This window comes from Engraulis encrasicolus, chromosome 6 (genome assembly GCF_034702125.1).
Source record: "Engraulis encrasicolus isolate BLACKSEA-1 chromosome 6, IST_EnEncr_1.0, whole genome shotgun sequence".
NCBI classification, from domain to species: Eukaryota; Metazoa; Chordata; class Actinopteri; order Clupeiformes; family Engraulidae; genus Engraulis; species Engraulis encrasicolus.
In genome coordinates, this window is record NC_085862.1 from 52,970,180 (window position 1) to 52,991,635 (window position 21,456).

General features: G+C 42.8%; 4 protein-coding genes across 6 annotated transcripts in view; 1 reads left to right on the forward strand and 3 right to left on the reverse strand.

Annotated features, from left to right (window-relative positions):
- Window positions 1-4,381, forward strand: part of fam102bb (family with sequence similarity 102 member Bb) — a 35,239-nt gene extending 30,858 nt beyond the window's left edge. For both annotated transcript variants that reach the window (XM_063201949.1, XM_063201950.1), the window contains 2 exons: window positions 535-604; window positions 1,583-4,381. In XM_063201949.1, the coding sequence (XP_063058019.1) occupies window positions 535-604; window positions 1,583-1,628 (116 nt within the window). In that variant the 3' untranslated portion in view covers window positions 1,629-4,381. The remainder of the gene's footprint in view (window positions 1-534; window positions 605-1,582) is intronic.
- Window positions 4,382-5,441: 1,060 nt separating this feature from the next.
- henmt1 (HEN methyltransferase 1) lies at window positions 5,442-8,991 on the reverse strand. The gene is made up of 6 exons (XM_063201948.1): window positions 8,852-8,991; window positions 8,605-8,720; window positions 8,365-8,499; window positions 7,397-7,579; window positions 7,059-7,239; window positions 5,442-6,495 (listed from the first exon to the last, which is right to left on the reverse strand). Exons 1-6 carry the CDS (start codon window positions 8,933-8,935, stop codon window positions 6,013-6,015), a joined length of 1,182 nt encoding a protein of 393 aa, XP_063058018.1. The 5' UTR covers window positions 8,936-8,991; the 3' UTR covers window positions 5,442-6,012.
- A 1,246-nt stretch (window positions 8,992-10,237) lies between these two features.
- LOC134451469 (ictacalcin-like) lies at window positions 10,238-14,732 on the reverse strand. Of its 2 annotated transcripts, none has more exons than XM_063201960.1 (3): window positions 14,650-14,732; window positions 11,788-11,930; window positions 10,238-10,456 (listed from the first exon to the last, which is right to left on the reverse strand). In XM_063201960.1, the coding sequence occupies exons 2-3, from the start codon at window positions 11,923-11,925 to the stop codon at window positions 10,319-10,321; spliced, it is 276 nt and encodes a 91-aa protein (XP_063058030.1). In that variant the 5' UTR covers window positions 11,926-11,930; window positions 14,650-14,732; the 3' UTR covers window positions 10,238-10,318. The 2 variants fall into 2 exon arrangements, with proteins under 2 accessions (XP_063058030.1, XP_063058029.1); XM_063201959.1 differs by lacking the exon at window positions 14,650-14,732 and adding an exon at window positions 12,532-12,634.
- Window positions 14,733-18,577: 3,845 nt separating this feature from the next.
- On the reverse strand, window positions 18,578-20,734 carry LOC134451470 (ictacalcin-like). Its single transcript, XM_063201962.1, has 3 exons — window positions 20,608-20,734; window positions 19,897-20,030; window positions 18,578-18,847 (listed from the first exon to the last, which is right to left on the reverse strand). Exons 2-3 carry the CDS (start codon window positions 20,023-20,025, stop codon window positions 18,704-18,706), a joined length of 273 nt encoding a protein of 90 aa, XP_063058032.1. The 5' UTR covers window positions 20,026-20,030; window positions 20,608-20,734; the 3' UTR covers window positions 18,578-18,703.
- Between the last annotated feature and the right edge of the window lie 722 nt (window positions 20,735-21,456).

The following is a 21,456-nucleotide window of genomic DNA, read 5'->3' on the forward strand; positions in this document are numbered from 1 at the left end:
AACCCACCTCCAGACATTCCATTCCCTTCCATTCCATTCCAGATCCCGCAGCAACATTCTGAGTGAGGCACAGTCAGGTTGTACCATAGTCTCTATGATCATTTCAATTCAATTCTTTATTTATAACAGACACAAGTGCATCGTGCATATCAACATAGAAATACGAAGTACTGAATTTTTAAAAAGACAGACAAGGATAAAATAAATTTATAGACAAGTACCATCATCATAAGCACTCTCCAGTGTCACCTAAGCTTTGAAAAGAACCTAACAGAGCTCTTGGCTGGGTTTCAATTATACTATTTTGAGAGTAATCCAGTCGGCACATGAATTTATACATTACATTTCTCAGTACTGCATAATTATGTGTTATTACAAGTAGGTTTCACAAGCAGGAATGAAAATATTCAAGAGAGAAAAGCCATAGTACAGAAGAAAGGAAGTAATTAGCAAGGTGTGTGTATGTGTGTGCACGGTAACAAATGAAAAATGTGTGTGTGTGTCTGTGTGTGCATGTGCGAATTTGTGTTATAGAGGAGGGACTGCGTCTATTCGTCGGGCCTGGAGGAAGCACTGCTCTTGGAAGCCACCACTTACCTGCCAGGTGAGGACATCTACCATATACGTACATGTATATGCCAAAGAAACGGAATGGAATATTAGTGGACACAACTCAATGCTTTTTTTCTTTGGGCTTTTATATCTTTATTTGAGATCTGAGATTTGAGATCAGAGAAGATGGTGACAGGGGACTGAGAAATCAAGTCTTCTTGTGTTGTAGCGTTCTATACCCATGATAAATCGTAACCTCCTTGATGGAGCTGGCTCCTGGGACGTTTTTTTGGGGGCTTAGACATCCGGTGGTACAACCACAGCTAATGGCCATGAATGAATTATCAATTGGTAATTTACTTTTTATGAATATGCTTCTTACATAATCCACTAAAAACAAAAACAAAAATCATTTAATCCAGACAATAGTGGCATTAGCTGTGGTTGCACCACCCTGACGTGTGCTACTACTAAAACATCATTGACGCCTAGTCATAGAGGTAGAAAATAACACTAGAGAGGACACAGCAATTTGCGACAGCACTGGGAAATGGCAGATGGAGCTTCCCAACTTCCGTAGGTAGTGTAGGTACCTTCAGGCAATGCAAGTCAATGGAGAACACGCCCACCCCTGTCAAAAAAAATGACTAAAACTGTGTGAATATGAAGTAACACATAAATCAAACACCAGATTTGAAATGGCTGGCTAAATATCTACTAAAATCATATGAGTCGATAAAATACATTTAAAAATCAAATAATATATTTTATGAACATAGCAACGCACTTCAACTATTGTCCTTGTATAGTGTGTTGATGGACATTTTCACATGATTAAGCCATTTTTGACAGAGGTGAGCCTCGTTCTCTGTTAATTTCCAGTTCTCTGATCTACCTACAGATAATGGGCGCTACAGATTGCCGTAAAAAGGGGGGCGGGGTCCTCTCTAGTGTTATTTTCTACCTCTATACGCCTAGTGCATATACTGTGCATTGCTGTCTGCTAACTGTTGCTGTGCTGCCCCTACAGGGTTGGAGGAGCTGCTGCTTATGAGCAGGTGGTTATCAAGCGCTAGACGCCCAGCAGGACTCAACTACACCTGGACAGGAGAGGCAGCCATGTAGACCCTGATGGAGGTGGAGGGTGGAGGATGGAGGTGGAGGGAGAATAGAGTGGGACTTGCCACGAAACGACAGCTTCATCAGGAGAAATCTACCGGCACTCACAATAGAAACCCCCAACAAAGCCCTTTTTTATTCCTCCACCACATGAGGCTACATTTACCAACGAACAAATAAGTAGATGTTTGTGTGTTTTTTTCCTGTTTGTTTCTGTTTGTTTTCGAGTGAACCAGGTGAGCGATGGCTGAGCCTGGTTACGTGATGTACAAGCTATATGAAGAGCTTGGACAGGTCCGCCGAGTGCTAGTTAAAAACTAAAGCTATAACCTGAGGCTATAGGAGCTCTCCGTCTTATTCACCAAAGCCATGCCATTGCGTGTCGAGTTTTGGACATTTGTACTGTACTGTATAGTATATGTCAGTCTATGGCCCTCCAGCAATATGGCCAAATAGCCTGTTGCAGGAAGACAGTCTCTCTTGAGGTACCACAGCTGGTCTGTGGCAGGTAGGTAGGTAGGTAGGTTAGGCATCCACAGTGTGAGGATGTAACAGTCTTTCTGGACAACAGGAAGGAATTAAGGAGCAGGGTGCCCATACTTCGGATAAGAAAAAAAACTTTAGACCCCCCCTATCACACCAGAAAGGGGGGAATTAGGGGGCTGCTAATGTGACCTAAAACGTAGCACCCTTTATGGGATTTTTAAACAAACATAATACACATTTGCTACCTGGTACGTGAGGGGCGCCTGAGAGAAGGGCTGACGATGTGTGGGCTGGTGGTGGGTATAGGCCTGGGAGCTCTGGACCTGGGTGCTCTGGACCTATAGACCCAATTATCAATACAGCCCTGCTGTGTACCTGTAAGGATAGCCATCCAGTGTAGAGCTAGGAAGGGCTTTCTGGACAGGCAGCCGTAGGGACAGCCTGTGTAACTAGGGCCCGTTTGAGGACATGATGTTCTATCTAGAATGTTCCGAAAGGTTCTTGGCTGGAACTGGAACGCTGTGACCCTCCACAGGGAAAGGGCGTGGTGGTGTGGTGCTGCTGCTGCTGCTGCTGCTGCTGCTGTTGTCCTTGTTCTCAGGGCCGCCGCGTGTGTTTCTTTCTTGGGAGCGGGGTGGAATATGTATTCTGATACTGTGATATCATTGAACAGTTTCCAGGCATCGATCAGGATTAGAGAGCGTCCTTTGACTCTGGTGTCCTTGGTTCTCTTTTGAGCAAAGTGGTGGTTTTGCACGAGGTACAGAGGTGGGAGTGAGAGAGCTTTTGACCGTGCTGGAAACGATGTATTCCGCAGAGTCACATGTGGTCTCTGTGGTCCTCACAAAAGAAAATAAGTCTCTACCTACACACCATACACAGTATTTCACACAATATTGCTAACACTAACATTGTCTGTATCAGTGATTTTTACTCGTGAAGTAATGCTTGTCGTTAGTATCTCAATGAAAAGAAAAATATAAAACCTGTGTTTTAAAATGAATAAGAACTAAACATCTCAAGATGATTAGGTCAATATCTGCACAAGTATCGCCAGTGTTTTTCTCTCTCTCTCTATAACTATGACTGTGAACTCATCCATGAAATGTGTGTGTATATGTTATGTCCACTGTGTATGCACAACATTCATAAGCGCTCCCCTCTGCCATACCGTCATAAACTGAGGCATACGCAAATGCTCTGTGATACTTGAGGCATACGCAATGCTCTGGCTATCTCTGTGATGATTGCTTGTGCTGTTGTCTGCTTGTGATTTTGATTGTCACTACTCTGTGTGTGACGTAAACTGAGTGAGTGTATGAGGCTGTGTGACTCCCATGATTACCACACCTCCATGTCATGTTACCCAGGACTTGTAAGTTGGAAGTAATTATCTGGACTTCTCTCTGGACTGTTCGCTAACATCAAGCCAGAAATGAGCAATGCTCTTGGATGAAAAGCAGAATATCCTGAGTTACGAAAAGAAGTCGGATTGCTTCAACGGTTTTTAAAAATATATTTTTAGGGCTTTTTTCCCCTTTATTTGATGGGACAGTTGAAGATGGTGACAGGAAGCGAGTGGGAGAGAGAGATGGAGGAGGATCGGCAAATGACCCGGACCAGAATCGACCCCGAGTCACCAGCGTTGTAACCCAATGCCCTACCGTTAGGCCACGGCAGGGCCATAGTTCAACTGTTTTGAAGGTTTATGAGGCTATGAGGTGTTGACACACCACCAACCTTCCTCTAAGCTCTTGTGAGAAGCCCTGGAATAGGACTTGCATACAACTCAAACACGTGTTGACAGACATTTTAGTTTTGTTCATCCTTGAATTGCCTTTTTTTTGGCAAAACAAAGAGAAAACCTTATTTCGGATTTTCTCTTGTGTCGTTATACACATGGTCCTCTGTTTCGGTTTGTCATCACTTCATTCTGTAACTTTTTTTTACAGTTTTAAGCTTCACCCTTGGTGCACCCTTAACAATATCTACATAAACATCTAAACTGGAAATGAAATGCTTGGTAAGAGCAGGTCAGATGTAGTAAATGCCCTAAAGTCTTGTCTAGGTGTCTTTTAATGCCTTCTGTAAGCTCTACTTCTCTCAGATGCACTGACGAGGTGCCATAATTATAAGTTAGCACCCTCTGGTGCTGTCTTCTGAAATTGCTTTGCGTACAGAACTTGAGCAATGACATGGGGCCTATACTACAAAGCTGGTTCAGGAGTAAACCAGGTTAACTTAAGAGGTAAATCATCTAATAGAAGAGCCTGGACTGGATTCCTCGCTCCAGGCCATTCTATTAGATGATTTACCTCTTAACTTAACCTGGTTTACTCCTGAACCAGCTTTGTAGTATAGGCCTATGTTGGGGATGATCACTTGTTCGTTGACTATATAGTGTGTACTCGCCATGCAGAAAGCCAAACAATGCAATTAGCTCCCCCTACAGTATGTAGCTAACTGTGCAGTAAATGACTCAGCCCCCAGATAATGGTAGACAGTGGAGGCAGGCAGGCAGACATTACTAGCATATGTGTTTTCTGTATTACTTCTGTGAAGCCTTGTGCCAATGTTGGTGTGTCGTCCCTCCGGACATGTACTTCTGACTGCAGAATCTTACTGAATATTACTACCGCCCTTTTGACCAGACCTCTCTGTTGCGAGCCCATAAATGTACTGTATGTCAACATATCTGCATATCCATTAAAAACCATAACTTACATGCATCATCAAATCAGCACCAGTCTCCTTTTTGTGTTACATTATATTACACTTGATAGATATTTGTTTTAATCCAAAGTGACTTTTTGGCTATTTGATGGTTCCTGGAACTGGAACAATGGGAAGTATGATTCCTCTACACTACAGCGTATGGGTCTAGCTGTGTTAGCCGCATTGCAAATGCCGGAACCAACTTTGAAATAAGATCAACCCCAACAGTGGCACGTTTTAAAAAGAAATAAAAAACCGCTCTAGTTTCATTGACCTTTGGTTACGGTTAACCATCTAGTTAATATTCTTATTAATATTCTATAGTCTGATATTCTTCCAACTGATATGACACCCGAACCTGCAACCCCTCCGATCCCCAATCAGAGAACCATTAAACCATGATCATTAACATATGACCGGGAGTTTAGAGTCCTACCTACAGTTCACCACAGTTTAAACGCATTATGTTGTCAATGACAGAACAGTTCAGATGGAGCCAAAGGTTGTTGACAGCATTGAGTGTCACTGGGTTGCTTTGTTAAATAAAGCATGATTCTGCTTCCGGGTGATTCTGGAGTGGAGTGGGTTTATTTTTTGCAACCTAAGGCATTTACACATACCCTAAAACACCCTTCACAATGCTATTGTTAAGTAAAAAATGTATGAAAAAACAATTGCAGCCAAACAATACTTATGCAACTGAAGTAACGAAATCACAGACATTTTGATTAATGGATTAGATATATATCAAACTTATTGCTGCACTCTTCAGGTACTTTTTAGAAAAATAAACCCTCAAACCGATACATCCCAATTTATTGTGTGTCTGTGTGTGTTTAATGAGTGCGAGTCTGCATTTGTACATGAAAGTGTGTACAGTATGTGTGTGTATGTGTTAGTGCGTCTGTTTAAACATGTGTTGTCATATGATGTTCTATCAGACTGAAATCTGAGCTGTGAGTGTGTGTGTGTGTGCACGTGTCTGTATATGAAAGTATGTATGTGAGTGTGTGTTTGTGTGTGTTTAATCATGTGTTGTCATATGATGTTCTATCAGACTGAAATCTGAGCTGTGTGTGTGTGTGTGTGTGTGTGTGTGTGTGTGTGTGTGTGTGTGTGTGTGTGTGTGTGTGTGTGTGTTTAATCATGTGCTAATACATGACATGCTGTGAGTTCGCCCACTGCACTGTGTGTAATCTCCTCCTCCCAGTCCTCAGTGGCCACAGAGGTGGTGGTGGTGGTGCACCTTGCCTCTACAGCAGCCATTTCCTCCTCATCTTCCTCTTCCTCATCTAGCTCCTCTTCGTCTTCCTCCTCCGTGGGCACGATGACGGCCTGCCGGTCCGGCGTGAGTGGTACGCGCCTCTCACCCACCAGCGCCTCGGTGAACCTCCGCAGTGTGCCGCACAGGTGCTTCACCTGCGGGCACGCCCACACGTCCAGCAGGGACACGCAGATGTCGCCGCCCTGCCGGTACGGCTCCCTGGCGCCCGCCATCTTGGCGGCCCACTCCCCGCTCAGCCAGGCCGCCTTGACTTGCTCGGCCTGGCTCAGCACCTCGTTCACCAGCATCCTCTGCAGGACGTTGTTGTCACTCAGGCTCGGGTACGCCACGGAGTACAGCTGTCAGACGCCCAGGGCGACAGGCAGGGTTGGGGTGTGGTGTGGTGTGGTGGAATCGAGGGAGAGAGGGCATAGGACATTACAAAGGGAGACATGAGCCAGAGGTTATGGGCGGCATACAAGGATTAAGTGAGATTGTCGTAATCTCAGACTCTGGCACACCACGGATTACAATTTATGCCAAGAAACAAGTTGGGGTGGGGGGGGTCACTGGACATGAATAAGGGAGACATGAGCCAGAGGTTATGGCCATACATACTCTACCAGGGTTATAGATAGTACATATTATAGACATTACATTAGAAAGGTAAGTCGACTTTTATCAAAGGTGACTTACACAAAAGGGACATACTGGTAATAGCCAATATGCTATGTGTGGGAAAACACAGTACAGACAGGTATAACATGGTGTGCAGATGGGTTAGATTTGTGCCAGAGGGAAATGTGGTTTGAAGTTCAAGACACACACACACACACACACACACACACACACACACACACACACACACACACACACACACACACACACACACACACACACACACACACACACACACACCTACCAGCCTGTAGACGGTGGGCTCCCCCCTTGAGCGGTGTTGGTTGGTGGGGTCGTTTTGAGAGGGCTTCCTGTTGAACACGGCTATCTGGGAGCAGAAGCCTACATCCGTGTGCGCGTCATCCAGTGCCCCTACACCCGTTATACTAACAGAGTAGCCGAATAGCTCACTCAGCCTTACAGCCCTGCGTATGAGGAGAAACAAAGTAATGTAAGGAAGGAGAAAGTCATTTAAAATTTTACATAGACGTAGACGTTAGCCTATAAGTTAGCCTATAGTGTGGGAAAACATTAAATGCAAAAACATGCAGTAGGCAGTATGCCTATCCTACAGTAACCTACCAGAGCTGAAACTCCTGTCTGCTCCATTCAAACTTGTGGTCAGGATGCCTAAAGCCCACCAGGCCTGGCAGCAGAGGGTTGTAGTCTGCATTGGGGGTGCTGACGATGACAGCACTGGGCGCCATGAACCCGAAGAGCACTTCTGAAAACCTCTCCACATCCTCCAACTGCATGTGTTCGATTCTAGTCAAGTCAAGTCAAGTCAAGTCAAGTTTATTGTCAATTTCTTTACATGCACTGGTCATACAAAGAATTTGAAATTGCGTTTCTTGCTCTCCCATGCAGACATAGACTAATCTAGGTAAGGACATAGACAGTATAGACATAGACAGTACTCATACATGGACATAGACAGTATGGACGTAGACATTGCTCATACAGACATTTAAAGTGCTAGGAGAGGAAGAATCATTAGCCTGGAGAGCCCACTGACTGACAACAGGATTTCTGCATTTTTTTACAATTTGACCATTTAAAATAATTTTATCATATTAACCATCAGAGTTGGTTCTTTAAAGGTACACTGTGCAGGAAATTGTCAAAAAAGGTGCAAATATGCTGATCATTGAAACTGGGCTGCCTATTGCCAAATTTGATCTTTACATGAAAGTTTACTAAGTATTAAACAAATATTTTCTAGTATGGTCCAAGTACAGTCATTTTTGCAGCAAAAAAATGCTATTTTTGGAAATTCAAAATGGCAGACCATGGAGATCCCCTTTTTCATGTATGAAAAGTGCAATTTTTCCAGTCATAATGAATACTTAGAATTTGATGGTGGTGGTAAGTATTCATGAAATAGGGAACATTAGGCCTAGTGAATGGGCAGCATGAATTCTGGAAATAAACAACTGAAAATCTCACACAGTGTCCCTTTCACAGGAAATATATTAAAATTCATTTCTGGGCCTGGAGTTTTTACTAATGCAAGAAATAGTTGTGTTGGCACCCCTGTGGTTGGCCCTTACAGCTCTATGCAGGTGATCAGATCGAAGCCACGGGTTATGGGGTCAGGTTGGGTCACGTTGCCCTGGTACAACTCGATTTCCAGAGGCCCTTCTCTTGGCTGCAAATAGTCACTCGACAACGGAGCGAATGAGTGCCTATTAACAGAGTGTTGTATTATGACTGAGTGAAGACTACAAACACACTGAGGGCTTTGGGCAAAGTGACAAAGTTAAGAAGACATTGAGATGATGACTACTTGCATTCTTGTCTTCATCGATGAACTATCTTTATCCACGCCGACAAGCAGCTCAACTCCCTTGCCATGGTATTGCAACTGCTTCAGAAGACTACACTCCGCACACCCGAGGTCAAGAACCTGAGGTAAGATTGAACATAGTTAGCATGATACCTGTCATGGCATTACAAACACTCCAGCTGCGACTCAGCGTGTTAGGCTACCTAATATTCAAACAGAAAGCAACACAACAAAGATCTGGTGAACTTCACCTTTTTGCTACCGTGCGCTTGCACGAAGTCAACAACGAATTGATATCGCTGCATAAATAGTGGGGGAGAAAACAATGGACACATGGCTGCTGTCCGTGGGTTCTTTCAATTTGCGGGCTCAGGTTCTCTCCTCTCTTGCTCACTTGACTGCTAGTGCGAGTGCGTATCTGTCCACCAGAGGTCAGTATCCATCAGCCCGTGCTGGCCCGTGCAGAGCCTAGAACTGTCTGAGTACACCATTGGAAAAAGCTGCACTATCCGCTCTGCATGTGCACCATATGTATCTACTTATTTTGTGTCAATAAGTTGAAAGAAGACTTTCATAAGAGCAAGTAAAATATATCAGTGAAATGCTAAATACAGCAATGAGAGTATAGGAACCTAATTACTTAACTCAGTGGTTTTCAAAGTGGGGGCCGGGGACCGCCGGGGGTCTTCGAGGGGGTGCTAGGGGGGCTGTGGCAGGTTGGCAGGAAAATAGCCTATACCACAACAAAGTGAACATTTTAATAAAGTCAATTACTGACTTAAACCAACCCTTGGATTGCTCACAAAGATGATCAGCAGATCACTCTCTCTCTGCTGGAGGGGTCGATGGCGATGGGGTAGTCGATGGCGGTAGAGCACAGATCAAGCGAGTGCGGTGCACTCATATCAGGTCTGCTGCAAAACATCACCATGCAAAATATTCCAATAATATTGCATACATGGCCCACAATTCATGGGCCATATCTTTGTGGTACTGAAAAATTCCAGGAGGATATGTGTCACCACCACCAATTAGGCCTACATTGCAGGGTTTTTTTTTTTTTTAACTGATTTCTCATGAATCGTGTTGTTTAGAACAGGTCTTTTTTAAATCTTTTTATTACAGTTTAGAAAATACATGACATAAAANTACTCATAACAACAGAGAAAATAATAATTATACAGTAGCAACCAAAGGCACAGGTCCAAGGACAATTGAATGAGATACAGAGCAAAAACAGATTTAAAAAACATGCAAAGAGGCCACCTCAAAATATGTAATGAGTGACTAATCACAATCCTTGCAATAGCTACACTTTTTTGCTCTGGACTTTAACTGGTCTTTTTTTAATTGTTAACTGAAATACTCAGTATTAAATTAAATACTTAAGTTGTAACTACTAGCAAGCAACTTGTGCATTCCTTTTTACTTTCTCTGTTCATACTTGCACACCATAACCACCAGTGTACACAATGCCCTTGTTTGTGTGAGAGAGAGAGAGAGAGAGAGAGAGAGAGAGAGAGAGAGAGAGAGAGAGAGAGAGAGAGAGAGAGAGAGAGAGAGAGAGAGAGAGAGAGAGAGAGAGAGAGAGAGAGAGAGAGAGAGAGAGAAATGTCAACATCATGGAAACACATTCATTCACTGCAGTCAAGTTTCAGCACACAGACCACATACAGAATGAAAAGCTTTATTCTTCTGAAAAGGTGTTTCCAATGTCCTCATCTGCAATGCATGTTATTGATTGCAGCAGTGAACTCAGCCACCATTGTCACAAACTCTGCGAAGTCAACGCTTCCACTGCCATCCAGGTCCATGCGTCTGAAGATCCCATCTGCCACTCTTGGGTCTTTTAGATTCTGAGGAAATGAACAACAAATGTGGCTGTCAGTTTCTTCTTTATATGTTATTTTAACAAAAGGGTCATTTACACTGCCAGCACGACACGACTTGTTGTTTTTCGATTGGGCATGACACTGGACTCAGCTCGAAAAACCAGCCTGCCGGCTGAAGCGAGCTGAGCGGGTCTTCTGCTGCCTACTACCCAGAATCCGCATCATCTCCTCACCGGTGAATCAAGATCAACTGTCTTGGAATGCTCTTTTGTTTGACACTGAATTACTTTGAAATGAAAACCGAAGGCAGAAATCAATAGCCTGGTGAACCAGCGCCACCCGCTGGACGGCAAAATATCCACATTTAGTCTGGTTTATCAGGCTAAGAAATCAACATTGTAGTATCCAAATATTGCAGAAACTATTTATAGCCAACTTCGATAGGTGAGATACTGTATCTGTCAGCAAGTCAACTAGCCTACGTAAAGTAATGTTATGACAACGGCAAAAACACAACTCTAACCATACACTGGGCAACACGGTTTGAAATGGAAAACAAACCGGGCTAGTTTAACAGAACCACTCAGTTTGACACGGCACGCACGACACGGCATGGCACAGCCGGGTTTTAAAAACGCCTTTAGTTACTATGCTGCTCATTGAAACTGTGCTGTCTACTGCCAAATTTGACCTCTTCATGAATATTTATTTACTAAAATGAGCTATTACCCGTATGATGAAAGTACACAAAGTTTTGCAGACTAAAATGTCTATTTCTAGAAATTCAAAATGGAAATCTGGAAATTCTGGAAATAAACTGCTAAAAATTGCACAGAGCTTTAAGTAATTAAACTGTATATGTTTGTGCATGACCACCTGGGTAATCATTGCTTTAACACTAGTTTCACAGTATTAAAAAAAAACTATAAATGTCCAAAAGCACAGTGGACAGCCCACTACAGCAAATAGATCACAGCTTTCAGAACATAAACATGTAGACGGAGAGATAGCCATCCAACATCCAAACCGATACAGTATGTTTATATTGTGTGTTTACAGTGCCTATAGTATACAAAGACAATGGTTATAATGAACCAAGTGTTGGGTATCAATTCCAAAGTAAATGCTTAGTAGGTAAGTGATAATCCTGCGATCTCTGCCATTATGGAGCAATTTCCCCTATCGTCCTCCATGACTGAGGTACCCTGAGTATTACACCACTCCCTTAGGGGGTGCCTGGTGGTGGGCCTGACCTCTTGCACAGGTGGAACATAATGCACTATTGCTGTGTGCATTGTGTTTTGTGGTATGCTCCGTCAACGACAACAGGACTTTCTTGGACTTCTTTAACTCACCCCCACCAATACCAGCATGTCACCAAACTCCCGCTCCAACAGGACCTTCAGCTCAGCCTTGTTGAGGAGCTCGTCGCCACCAGCATATTTGTGGAAGACCTCAATGAGTGTGGCCATGGCTTCCTTAAGTGTAGACATGATGACTGTAGACAGGAGAGCAGAGGGAGTGAAAATGAAACAAATTCAAACTAATTTTAATCTTATTAATCGTATTCATTTTTACCTAGGCCTACCTAATTTTTACGTTCTGTAGTTGTGTCTGGTTCCTTGCGCTTGTATTTTTTTAGAATCACTTTTTTCCACAACACAGTATTTAAAAAAACAACTTTGACCATGTATTTCAGTAGCCTTGTGTGATTTTTCAGTAAAAAATACTTCTCTGTGTATCAGTTCAACTGAGCGTATGGGCCTATACTTGAGTAACAGAAATTGCCTTCGGGAATGCATAAAAGCATTTGATCCCTGTTGCACGTAGGTACATAGGTCAAAATTGGATCAGTTGCCAAAATAAATCTTCTTTCTACTATCTTTACTGTATACTGCCTTTAAGTAAACCAAACTTTAAAAATTCAGAACCTACTCAAGCCATGGTTCGGATGGTTACTCAATAATAACAACTTCAACAAATGTCCTCTATTTATTTCAGCATTAATCAACAAATGTGCTCAACTTAATTTAAACATTTATCAACAACAGTCCGTTAAGTAAAGCTCCACATTTGCATGACAGTGGAACTCAACTCACCAGTGAAAGATGTCAAGGCTGATCTGATGTCAGTGAAGAGAGAGTAATGAAGGACGGAGAGCAATGAGGGAAAGCAGAACAAGTTATGCCCTTAATACCGCACTACATTCACCCAACTGTCCCAAATGGCCGAGGAGGCTGAAAAGTACAGTGTACGAGGGGATGGCTGAAGAGGAGCATGCAAACTACTTTGTTTATCTACTTGTGAAAGTGAAAGCGAAAGCTTGACTGGGAAAACTCCAACTCCCATTGTCATTGTGACACAGCACTCCACAGCACACAAGTGAACACTGCACACAACAGAATTTGCATTTATGCCTCACCCGTGCAAGGGGGCAGCCCTCAATGGCGCCCCAAGGGAGCATTGCGGCGGGACAGTACCATGCTCAGGGTACCTCAGGCATGGAGGAGGATGGGGGAGAGAACTGGTTAATTACTCCCCACCAGCCTGGCGGGTCGGGAGTCGAACCGGCAACCTTTGGGCAACGTCTGATGCCCTAACCCAGGGGTGTCAAACTCAAATTCTCTGAGGGCCAAAATGAAAGTTTGGAATGACGCTGCGCGCCGAACTAAAATTGTTCATGCACACACTTAATACTGAAAGTCAAATTTCACAAATAGTCATTCCCATCATACAAGGTAGTTCAAATTTGCCTGTCTGTTGCATGAGTGTGACATGTTACAGAGGCCCAAGCATATTCCTGTGACACATCAAATTTCATGTTAAAGGCCATTATAGGCTGTTACAGGTTATGGGCCATCTGTAATACACATGTACTCTGTGTCCAAATACAGTCTCGAAAGTGTCAAACAGACACTGCATTCTTACAATGTGCTAACCTGATTATCATCGATGTTCAAATCTCTTCGAGACTTGGTCTGACCAAGAGGATAACAATTAACATTTCCCAAACGGCATGGTTGACCCGCCACCCTTGGTTTGCTTAGGGCCAAAACATACCAAGGTGGAACGGAACGGTCCCGGGACAAACACGGTCTTTTTGCTTAGTTTTGGCCGGCGTGTTTTTCTCTGCCTTTTTTCACACTGACAGCGTTGGCGTGCGCGGCCAGTCCTATTCAAAACCCTGCCCACAACCAAAGCTAGCATGCTACTTTGCCATTCATTTGAATGAGACACCGCCGGTCGCCGGCGTGAAAAATACGCTCAAGTTCTATTTTCCAAATGCAGCGCGGCACGGAGCCGGCTCCCGCGCCGCTGACGCTCGACTACCGCCGGTTGGTGTATAAGGACAGATATGTTTGAATGTATTTTCACCGACGCCGGTAAAAAACACTGCCGTTCCGCGATGCTTTACCGCCCTGGTGTGTAAGACCCCTAAGGGCCAAAACATACCAAGGCGGAACGGAACGGTCGCGTGACAAACGCGGTCTTTCTGCTTAGTTTTGGCCGGCGTGTTTTTCTCTACCTTTCACACTGACAGCGTCGCTGTGCGCGACCAGTCCTGTTCAAAACCCTCCCCACAGCCAAAGCTAGCATGCTACTTTGCCATTCATTTGAATGAGACACCGCCGGTTGCCGGCGTGAAAAATACGCTCGAGTTCTATTTTCCAAATGCAGTGCGGCGTGGAGCCGGCTCCCGCACCACTGACGCTCGACTACCGCCGGTTGGTGTGTAAGGACAGATATGTTTCAATGTATTTTCACCGACGCCGGTAAAAAACGCGGCCGTTCCGCGACGCTTTACCGCCCTGGTGTGTAAGACCCCTTAGGGCCAAAACATACCAAGGCGGAACGGAACGGTCACGGGGCGAACGCGGTCTTTCTGCTTAGTTTCAGCCGGTGTGTTTTTCTCCAACTTTAACACTGACAGCGTCGGCGTGCGCGCCCAGTCCTGTTCAAAACCCTCCCCACAGACAAAGCTAGCATGCTACTTTGCCATTCATTTGAATGAGACACCGCCGGTCGCTCGAGTTCTATTTTCCAAATGCAGCGTGGTGCGGAGCCGGCTCCCGCACCGCTGACGCTCGACTACCGCCGGTTGGTGTGTAAGGACAGATATGTTTCAATGTATTTTCACAGACGCCAGTAAAAAACGTGGCCGTTCCGCGACGCTTTACCGCCTTGGTGTGCAAGACCCCTTATGGTTGTTTGCTTACCGACAAAGTGGGAGTATTTTCGGGAACTCAGGAAGTACTTGCATTGCTCTTGACCTGACTAGTTGCAATGCTGAAAGTGTTGCGTCACTAGGAGGGCACAGCCTGGCTAACAATGTGCACGCTGTTCCTGTAACTTGTAACCTGAGTTCAGGGGTGAAAGCAATTTTCATGTTTTACCAGTGCTACCCCCCGCAAAAAAGCCTTGAAGCACTCGACATACAGCAGGCGTATTCAGTCAGGGTCAATTTTTCCAGTTCCTCCCAATAAATGTGTGTGTGTTTGTGTTGGCTACAGGTGTTCATATAGTTTGAGGCAGGATGATAATTGCCCACCAATGACCACACAGGCATGGTGCAGCACCAGGGCACTATCTGCTGTATTGGCCAGCAGTATTTCATATTTAGCAGACACCACGTGGACTAAGAAAAGAGGACAAATGAAGTTTGATCAGTAATTTTCTGGTAGCTGTTGAAGTTGACATTGGATTGTTGTTGCACACAACTAGAACAATCTGACCCAAATGTTGAAGCTGCGGTGAACTTGCAATATTTCTGTTCAGCCGAAGAGCCATGAACAGACCAGTGCAAGGGAGGGAGAGGAAGGAGGGAGGCGGCGAGAGAGAGAGAGAGAGATGAGAGGAGGGTGTGAAGCCACAGATCTACACAGAAAGTAGAACAATCGACTGACCTGGGTCCTCCGTGGGTGTCAGTGTATTGTTCTATTTTCTCTGTACCAGTAGCTTTGCACCATCCTCTCGCCTCTTTCTCACTTGCCCTCTCCTCGCTCTCCCTTGCACTGTCATTCACTAGTGTTCATGGCTCCTCGGCTGAACAGAAATATTACAAGTTCATGACTCAGGTCACATATTTCACCCAAACAAGTGGGGTCTTCAGGAATGGTAGTTCTGATTCTATGGTTTCTGGATTATTTTTTTAAAAACAGGAATAACATAGCAGTTCCCCAGTGCTCACGTCATGTTGCTCTTTAAAGGTGCTCTGTGTAGGATGGTGGCCAGAGGCATTAGGCCTACAACTATGCTGCTCATTGAAACTGTGCTGCCTATTGCCGATCTTTACATTAATCTTTAACCCCTTAGCGCAGCGCCTATGTTATAACCTTACGGTTGCCAAAATTGTAATGGCTATGTCTTTATGTGTTACTTACAGCTCTCGGTACTGTCATGGCAATGTTGTTATGATGTAGTTGAGTATTTTCAGCAAATAGTGAATAGGGTCGCCGGCGACCCCATCTGCACTAAGAGGCTACGTAATGAACTAATATTTACTAGTCTCACCAAAGTATATTAGAGTGATACTATGCCATATTACACCTTCCCTTGAGTTAAATAATTGAGTTATACCTTTCTCTTGTACTTTCAACCGTTCTCTGAGTATGGCAGTGCAAATTTTACCTCCATGCTAGCAGTTAACATTGAGTCCTATGAGACCAGCTGGCGGCTAACTGGTGCTACATAGCATCACGCTACTGTTCCATGAAAATTTGCACTCCACTGTCATTTTGACAGTTTGTAGGCCTATGGAAATATCGTTTAAGGAAGACAGGATGAGCATGGGCACAACGTTTTGAGTGTGGGGAATTTTAGTAGGCTATAGCTTACAAAAAAGTCTGTCTACATTGTACAGTAAACCCACCATGCAGCAAATAGGCCTAAGCGGTGTAGGCCTACCTTAAAACGCTGTCTTCGTCGCAGCAAATGTCTTTGTTTCTTGCATTACTCCACTTTAATCCACAGTTTGCACACCCAGCACTGTTCACATCAGAATCTTGTGTGGTAATTATTTTGTTCCATTTCTTCAGACATTACATAGGCTACATCCTAAATGTGCCACATATAAATATATGTATGATAATAATATTATTTCGACTATAAGGAGATATACCGGTAGTTCTTACAAATCAATGCCATCAAAACAAAACCCACTGCTTCTGTGGTGTTCCTACTTAGCTGCAGTTCACTTCCTTACCACTTGGTAGAGTCTGTTCGTAACAAAAGTCAATAACCACAGAACAAGTGAATCTGGACTGGCAGACTGTAAACTGTAACAGTCATGTGGAAATCGGAAAATAAATCATAACTTATTAATATTTCCATCCTTTGGTAACCAATCTAAATATCACAGGTTCTTCAAATACTGAAAACGAAACTGTGTTACTAAGATCTAGTAAACTTCCGCGATCTACAGTGTATGAAAATGATCAGTACAGAAGGGGTGTTGCCAATTTACTGTTTGACACCGTCACTGAGGCATTGCCATCTGGTACACGGTGTATATACTGGCCAGTCAATCATACTCCTGTAAAATATAGTGGGAAGTAGTAAGTCAGCCCTTGATGATGAGCTTGCTGAACTTAAAGGCCAGCTGAGAACATAATATGGCCGCAATATCACATTTCACGGCCGCAGCCCACCGGGACAAGTCCCCGATCTCCCGATGGCCACTCCGCGCCTGCAGAGCGGTGTGTGTGTGTGTGTGTGTGTAAATGTCAGATGTTTCAACTGTAAAATGCATGTGCAATATTGTAGCAAATAGCTAATTGGGCAAAATTGCACTGTACATATAGTTCAACTAATGTGATCCAACCAACTGTCAGTTAATGAACTTTTCGAGAACAGTGGGATGGATAAGATCTTATAATTACTGGACCTGGTATAAATTGAGCTGAAAAGAGGTTTTAGGAAAGGAAAAAGAATCTGAATTTAGAATTTCAAACTGTTTATATTTTCTCAACCATATGATTGCTGATTGCAAGATGGTCGTGAGGTGAAATCGCTTGCCGTTACCCCATGTACACAACACGATGCGAGACCCATGATTGTCGTCCTGATTCCCTAAAAGTCATGCAACTGTCAAATCGTGGCAAAATATCACAGATTTTGCAGGGTAATGGTTACAGTTCCTGGCGCAGTGACATCCAGACCCTGAAGTTTGGACTAATGGGTTGTCAGACCAACTGGCTGTTGAACCAAAATTACTCCATGGCCACATGTTGTCCTCCACATGTTGTCTCATGAAAACAAAGGTATAGAGTTGGATATTCGTCTAAAGGGAATATTCCTCAGTTTGTATATGGGTGGTTGACATGACGCCCTGTTTTTACGCAACATTAGTTAAAAACCTACAACATTTATATTTTTCCTCTTGAAAACAAATGAAAGAAGATGTGGTAGGCCTACATCATGTTTCATATTAGTCTTAGATGAGAATAAACATTTTTGTTCAGATTTATGGAAAGGTTTATATGTCAAATGTCCTGTGGTGTGACTGTAACATTAATACAACATGGAATATATACATCTATAAAATAAACCAACAACATTTTGAATCATTTATAAAGCATTTGGCATGATTGCATAAATATTAGCCTTATATTAAAAAATATGAACGTGAAAAAAACTCAATACAGTAATATTAACCACAAGTCCAGTTTCGTAACACAAATTGCGCCCTGCGGGGTGACATGTAAGTCAGGTTTGTGGACGGGCAGCTGCAAGGCCAACTACAAGGGTCTTAAAGACAGGCTCCTAACCAGTAATATGTCAGTTATTGGAGAGTGGTGTGGAAGTTTAAGGTGACTATTAACCTCTTAATATATCTACATATTGCAATGTCTCTGTCACGCAATGCTTAGGTTCATTTATGGTGTCCCGTGGTGTGACTGCTCTTATGGAAGGAAAAAACGTTTTCATAAAAAAAACGAAAGGAGAAGTTGTAGAATGTGCATTGTTTTTTACTTCTCTGTTCATATGCACCGTTATTAGCATGAGCAAACATGTACTGTACATGACGACCTGATTGATTGTGAGAGTGTGTGAATTGTTTGAAAGAGAGAGAGAGAGAGAGAGAGAGAGAGAGAGAGAGAGAGAGAGAGAGAGAGAGAGAGAGAGAGAGAGAGAGAGAGAGAGAGAGAGAGATAATGTAATCATGGAAACACTTTTTACTGCAGTCATGTTTCAGCACACAGACCACATCACTCCAAAATAATTAAGAAAAACTTTATTTTTCTCAAAGGTGCCTCCAATGTTCTTATCTCTTCACTTCATTCTGCAAAGCACGTCATTGGTTATAGCAGTCAGGAGGGCCACCATTGTGACAAACTCTTCGAAGTCAAGGGTTCCACTGCCATCCTGGTCCAGGCCTTGGAAGATCTCATTGACCACTTTTGGGTCTTTTACATTCTGAGGAAATGAACAAGAATGTCACTGTCAGTTTTGTTATATGTGAAAATAACTTAGTTAAGATCCTGCTTATTGAAACTGTGGTCTCCTGCCAAATTTGACCTTTTCATGAATATTTCCTAAACAGTGAACTAATATTTACGATCAAAGTACATGCATTTTTGCAGCTAAAAATATCTATTTCTGGAAATTCAAAAAAGTCTTTCTGCCTTGTTTTTGTGGAGCTAGAAACTGGAATGTCAAAATTCGCCCTATCCTGCAATGGTATAGAATCTTTTTTTTAACAAAAAAAATCCTGGATCCATATCACCACCAAAATTTAATTAATTGTTCCTTTTGTCATTTCCAACAACTCCACATAATTTAATCAAAATCTGTTCATAACTTTCTGAGTTATCCTGCTCACAAACAGACAGATAGACAAACAAACCATCGCGAACAAAAACATATCCTCCTTGGCGGAGGTATAACTACTAAAAATATTACACAGTGCACCTTTAGGTTATTTAACAGTATTTTGCATGAACATTGCATAATGCAATGCCGCTGTGTGCATTGCGTTCTGTGGTATGCTCCCATACGGGAAAAAATGGTGAAGAACTGATACGAATTATTTATATACAATTATATATATCAATATATAATTATATATATTTCATTTATGATTTACTCCTGAAAGTGGCCCCTTTTTGTGTTTTCTTATACAGAATGATTATTGCACAAAACATTACATGAAGCATACAAAGAAAGTAAATGTATCACACATTATACATTCACAGTATTTTGGAAACGTCCAAAAATCTAACACTGTAAATGCCATGTACAATTTGTACTTTATTCATACTAGTTTCACCTAATTATTCTGTAAGAGAAAAGGGGCCACTTTCAGGAGTAAATGTATCTACAAATGTATAAGCTTATCTGTTTTCATGGTCCATACAAATCTTTTAGAATTTGTAAAACTTGTGTATGATTTTACAAGTGCAATATCGTTTCCCTATGGGCTCTGTCAATGACAACGGAACTTTCTCAGAGGGCCTTTCACTCACCCCCAGCGTGTCACCAAACTCCCGCTTCAGAAGGATCTTCATCTCAGCCTTGTTGAGGAGCTGGTCACTACCAGCATATTTGTGGAAGACCCCAATGAGTAAGGCCATGGCTTGTTGAAGATCAGACATGATGACTGTGGACAGGAGTGCAAAGAGAGACAAAATGAAACAGATTCAAACTTATTAGAATCTTATTATTTTTTACTTATCTTATTAATTTGTAAGTTCTGTAGTTATGTCTGGTCACTTGCCCTTACATTGTTTTACAATCACTTCTTTCACATCACCGTTAAAACGCGTTTGACAATGTATTTCAGTAGCCTTGTGTCATTTTCAGTTAAAAATACATCTCTTTGTATCAGTTTAACTGAGCGTATGAGAGTAACAGAAAGAGTGCAAACACTCTTCGGGAACGCACGAAAGCATTTCATCCACGTTGCACATAGCTCAAAATCAGGTCCGTTCGGGATGATGCCAAAATAAATCTTCTTTCTATCTTTACTGTATACTGCCTTTAAGTAAATCAAAGTTAAAGATTCAGAACCTACTCAAGCCATGGTTGGGATGGTTACTCAGTAATAACACCAACAAATGTCCTCTATTTATTTCAACATTAATCAACAAATGCACTCTATTTAATTTAAACATTAATCGACAACAGTCCGTTAAGTAAAGCTCCACATTTGCATTTGACAGCGGAACTCAACTCACCAGTGAAAGATGTTAATGCTGATCTGATGTCAGTAAAGAGAGAGTAAGGGAGGACGGAGAGCAATGAGGGAAAGCAGAACAAGGATTGTCTACTGCGCTACACCAACTTTGAACACTTGTTTATTCTGGAAAGTACAAGGGGATTGGCTGAAGAGGAGAATGCAAACTGCTATCTCTATCTATTTGTAAGAAAATTTGTACACCTGCACAGTAAAATGCAGTGTTAATTCAACTCCCATAGTGTACTATGGGTCCAAATACAGTCTGGAAAGTGTTAAACAGACACTGCATTCTTACTGTGTGCATCCTGTTCCTGTAACTTGTCACCTGTGCGCAGTGAAAGTAATATTCATGTTTTACCAGGACTATTCCCCCGCAAAAAAGCCTGGAAGCAAAACGGTACACAAAACAAATTACATAGGTTTTTCATTTACGAACATTTGTGTTGTGAGGAGGGGCAAGATGCTAAGCAGCCAACCACATGAGCTCATTTTTGGGACCGACAGCAGTTTCCTACAATCAGAGGTTGAACAGCGTGCAGCCAGTCGCACAGCCAGGGATTGTTTTCAAACGGTAAACCCATGTATAGATAAACATACAGTATATAAAATCACTGGTTACTTTATTAGGTACACCTTACTAGTGCTGGGTTGGACCCCTCTTGCCTTCAGAACTGCCTGCAACAATACTCGGAGGCTGTGGCATTTAATTGATAAGGGGCCCACATCGAGCCAAGAAAATATCCCTACACCACCAACCTGAACTGTTGATACTAGGCAGGGCAGATCCATGTTTTCATTTGGTAACAACAAATTGACACCCATTTTCCAATCTTTTATATTGTCCAAT